The sequence below is a fragment of the Teleopsis dalmanni genome, chromosome 2, assembly GCF_002237135.1.
Source record: "Teleopsis dalmanni isolate 2A chromosome 2, ASM223713v2, whole genome shotgun sequence".
Taxonomy (NCBI): domain Eukaryota; kingdom Metazoa; phylum Arthropoda; class Insecta; order Diptera; family Diopsidae; genus Teleopsis; species Teleopsis dalmanni.
Window position 1 is genome coordinate 215,525,857 of NC_051847.1, and position 5,210 is coordinate 215,531,066.

Sequence of the window (5,210 nt, forward strand, 5' to 3'; positions counted from 1 at the left end):
TATAATAGGTATATATATATGTTTAAATAAGTAGTCTTACACATTCGTCTGTATTACAAGTTTGACAGTATTATATGCTTGACATTTACAGTCTAACAATTATATGGCGTGCGACTATACCCGAGCCCATCGAAAAAAAAAATTCGACAACGGAAATATAAGTGGATTGAACACCGTTACGCAAAAGCACAGATGACGTAGCACATGCGGTACTAACCTGAAATCCGCAAGGCAGTAGAATACGAGGACGAGCATGCAATTCTTGGAGTAGGACCATAAACAGTGAAACAAATAAATCGACAGGTGAACTGAGATATATCGTTCGAAATAGGCAAAATTGGAAAACTTTTGTAGAAAATCTTTGTGAATAGGCTTAGTTCAAATATTGTACAGCACATGTTATAATAATAATAATAATTATATGTACACAATTAAAGGAAATAAATATTTTTGAAGATTATTAATAATGTATATTTGCAAATATCCGAAATATCTTAAAAAATAATTTTTGTAGTTATATGTCTTTAATATTACCCCCAAGTGCATTATTTTTTTAATACAATGTCTTTTTTAATTTTTCAAAAACTCGAATTTTTCAATTCAAAATAATATTAAAATATGCAATAATTTAATTGTATGCAACAAAAAAAACAAATATCAGTATGATTAGTTAGTATTGCCTTTAATCCAGGGATGTTTTAATACTCCAGCACTAGAGTAACGTTGCTTTTGATCGACTTTTAACATGTTATTTAACAAATCCCTCGCTGAGTCAGATACCTTCCATTCTAACTGCTTCGGAAATGTATATTTTCCCGATCCAATTGCTGCAAACATTTCCTCCTTTGTTTGGAACATTTTCTTAGAGAATGCTGACTTTCCAGTTAACATAATGAAAAGGACTAATCCTGCAGCCCAAACATCTATTTTTGCTCCATAACTAAAACCCTTTATAACTTCCGGTGCTGCACAAGATGGTGTACCATAGTACCGTTGCTGTGAAGAAGTACATATTTTACAGGCCGCTCCGAAATCTGTAAGTTTAATATGTTTAATATCATCACTTGAACTGTCACATTCGGCTAAAATGTTGTTAGCTTTTACGTCACGATGAATTATGTTCTTGGAGTGAAGATACGATAGCGCTTCGGAAAGTTCTTTTAGAACTAAACGAGCTTGTTCCTCGGGCACATGTACTTTATGAACAATCTTCAGTAAACTGGCACCTCTCACGAATTCTAATATTATAAAAAGTTTGTTGTATTTTTCTGCTGAATCGATCAATTTTACGATGTTTCTATGATTTAACCTTCTCATGATGTCGATTTCAAGGTGTGCATTTTTGGATTTGGCTTTATTGGCTACTTTTAGAGCGTATTCCATGCCTGAGCTATGTTTTAAAATCTTATAAACGTTACCGAATCCTCCTTTTCCAATGAAACAATCAATTGTGTAATTGTTAGCGATGATACTTGGATATTTGCCTACTGAAAAGATATTGCAAGAAGCTATCGGTTGTAAAGAATTATTATTCTCACAACTAGCTGGAATCTTAAGAAGTTTTTCCTGCAGTTGTTTTATGGATCTTGATTCACCAGGACTCAATACAAAGTTATTACGAATTTTATGATATGCTGATGCATAAACAAAAAATATATCATGGGAGCTAAAGAAGTCTGTTAATTCGTTGACAGGTTTGCCTTCCAAATTGAAAATCTTTTGAACAAAGCCGGTATTAAGCTTGATAACATCAGAGATGGCCTGAATGACGGTGTCAAATGTCTGATTGTTATTTTTGTACAAGAACAGATGCGATATATGACGTGGCCTTGGGCCATTCTTAATTAGAAATATTAAGTGAGGAGCTTCTTTACATACGATAGACTTTTTAGATTTTACCTTATAAGTAGCAATCTGATTGCTGCATGGAGTAGTTTTACCGACTTGTATTTGAGATGGTTTAGGTTCACATGCATTTTGATTCTTAATCGGAACAAATTTTTCCTTCTTGCAGGCGCAGATATAAGTTCCACCATTTTTCAAGTCTTCAAGGCTAGTTTGAACATCACCATTTGTTGCGTATATTGTGGTAATGGCGCTTGTTGTCGCAGAACTTGTGGCAAAGATCCGAGTTAGATCATCTAAAAGATTTTCCAATGTCCTGTATCGTTTCTTGGAGATGGTAATTATTTTCTCGACATACAATTGGTCACCGTTACGAAAAAATTTAATACGTTTGGCCTTATTCAACTCGATTTTATTGGGCGGGCCTACTGGAACGATCGGACTTGGTAGTGTTTTGGTGCGATTATCAAACTCAGTTCTATGCATTGTTCACGATAAAATAATTGCTTATTATAAAAAAACAAATTAAAATTTACATTTACAGAATTTATCGGATCTTGGTGGTATCTATAATTTTGAACCAAGTTTCTTATTGCTACTATTTTGCGATAATGCGTAAACACGGAGTTTTATATTTTCAACTACTTCTTAATCTGCATTTTTGAACTTTTTATTACAAAATATTATTATAAATGAAGTTATAATATTACGATTTTAACGTTTTATTGTTTTTTCAGAGGTAATTCGATTTAAACATTTTAAAAAAATCTGTTGTATTTTGAATCATTGTACACAGACCAACTCATCGATAATCTGAATTAGTAACTTTGGTTGAGGGATGCCATTAGACTAAGGAGTGCATGCTAATTATACTCAGCGGTTCTATTTTAAACATTAGAATATATCCTCCTCAACACAGGTGATTGTACGGGTTTAATATTCGAATTTACTTAGTGGTGGTGACACTTTCGTTCCATTATGTTATATCGTGTCCATTGCAATCATATAAATATTTGCAATTGGAATAGTTTAGTTGGGTTATATTGTCTTGATTATATTAGATTATAAGAAGTTAGAGTTAGAATATCCTACTCTGTTTTGGAAACTGCATATTTCCATTGCGTTAGGGCACAAGAGTTAACTACAGAGTGACTGGGCTTTTTTATGCCCTTAACTCAAGAAAAATAAAGAAATTAGTATACCTATACGTTTGACAACTTTGTTTGATGGATGAATATTATATGTTAGCAGAAGGCATAGGATGAAATGGATTGTAGAATGCTTAATGAATTATATATTTTTCATCACATATTTTATTGTTTTTAAAAAGACTATTTGAGCTTTTCTTAATATACGTACATAATAATAATAAATATCTAATATATTCTATATATTATATTGGGTGGGTTTAAAAAAACTTTGTTAAGTGGATACCGTCATATAAGTGGATAAGTCATATAAATTTAATAAGCAAAGGATTTATAATTAGTACCGCTTCTATAAGTGCGCCTTATCAAAGTAATACATATAAGTCGTTGGTAGCAGTAAAGATATGTAATAAAAATTGCTTGAATAATTTTATTTAAGAAAAAATGCAATGTGATGTGATGAGGTCACTTATTTATATAATTTTTTTTTACAATTTTTACTAATAAATTGTTACTATATAATTGAACATCTCAAATAAATAAACTTTATTTGATTTTATAAACGAAAACCTCATAAAAAGTTGATCTGAAGGGTTTGAAACCCGTCTGGATGTGAACAGATGTACCATTGCTTATATTTTCTTACATTTATGGAATGCTAAATAAAAAGAGTTGGTCCACATCTAATGATCTAATGATCATAGGTGTTAATGGTTTAAAGCCAGTCTTGATGTTAACATATGAACAATTGATTTTGGCTTTTTAAATTTTTAGAATGTTGAATCTATAGTATAAAACACCACCTTACAAGACTGGGTATACTTACGCATGCAAACTGTAGATTCTGTAAAGAAAATGATAAGTCGGCCACACATGTGCTGTTAGAATGCCCTGCGCTAATGTACATACGGAATAGTCTCCAGGGAATGTATATTTTTATGGAAAAGGCAATAAAGCTCTGTAAAGTAGGTTCTATATTACTTTTTATTAACGTAACAGGGCTTAGAGACCTACTCTATATCTAGAAGGGGCCACAATAAACCCGACAGTCACAGTATCACATCTTCTAACAATAATAATAATATAAAAATCTATAGGATGAAATAATAAGAGTTTCAGGGTAGTAACTTGCCGAAAGATGTTTTAGGGATTTGAAGCACATCTGAGATCTGAAAAGACGAAGAGTTACAATTGTTTTATTTTTAATTTTTAACCAAAACTTACTGGATGTTTGAAGTATTTACGTGTCAAAACGATTGCTTCCCGTAGATTCCCATAAGCCTCCGAATTAAATATATCGGTATGGTTGTAGTCTAAATGGAATCTGTTCTAACTTAACTGAACTTAGTGACAAAATTCTGTAATGTTAAAAATATTTTATTTCCATTGATATGATTGATTCATATATATGTTACCGATATATTATTTTTAATATTAATTAAAAGTCAAATGGTTGGATTGTCCAAAATAATTCTGACATATTATTAATTTCCTTATTTGATCGATTTCGCTTATTATTAACAGTAAAGATTATCAAACTTGGCCACTTTAAGTTACAAACCGGCTACTTTAAGTGTTATTAAAAGTTGTGGACTAACAAGTGCTTTTTGAGTAATAGGTTCATAGTCTTAATAACATAAGAATCTAATTTATTATTACACATAATAGTTTAATAAATTTTTTGATTTTTTCTAAGTAACTATATCAAAGTGCTTAAAGTCTTTGGTTGGGGAAACAATTCTAATATACCGACAGCTCACATGGTAAAAAGTAATGATTTTTTCGACAAGTTCAATTTTGTAATCAATAAATATATTGAGTAAATATTGAAGTTATCAATTATAAAATTTGTTATCAAAACATTCGAATCTACCGCATTTATGGAAATTGATAATAATAAATAGATTGCACCGCTTATGATCGTGGTTCCTTTAATCAATTTTTTTGAACTAATAATTGATTATACACAGAATTATTAATGGCTAAGAAATCCCAAAATTTGCTACCAATAAATAAAAAAAATAGAAATACAGCTAAGCACTGTGAAATGCTGCCGTCCAGAGATTAATTTCCGAACTATAATATTTGTAGATATCTCCAAAAAAAGATACCTTAACAGTGTTATTGGTTTATATATTTTCTATGGGGCTTGCGTCTGCAGATAAGAAACCGAGTTTCTCACTCACACATGCAAGCCAGCCAAAAAATGTATCGCAG

At 31.1% G+C, this 5,210-nt stretch overlaps 1 protein-coding gene across 1 annotated transcript; it reads right to left on the reverse strand.

Moving 5' to 3' along the window:
• Window positions 1-658: 658 nt before the first annotated feature.
• On the reverse strand, window positions 659-2,497 carry LOC119686300 (serine/threonine-protein kinase GD17699-like). Its single transcript, XM_038100852.1, has one exon. It carries the CDS (start codon window positions 2,329-2,331, stop codon window positions 667-669), a length of 1,665 nt encoding a protein of 554 aa, XP_037956780.1. The 5' UTR covers window positions 2,332-2,497; the 3' UTR covers window positions 659-666.
• Between the last annotated feature and the right edge of the window lie 2,713 nt (window positions 2,498-5,210).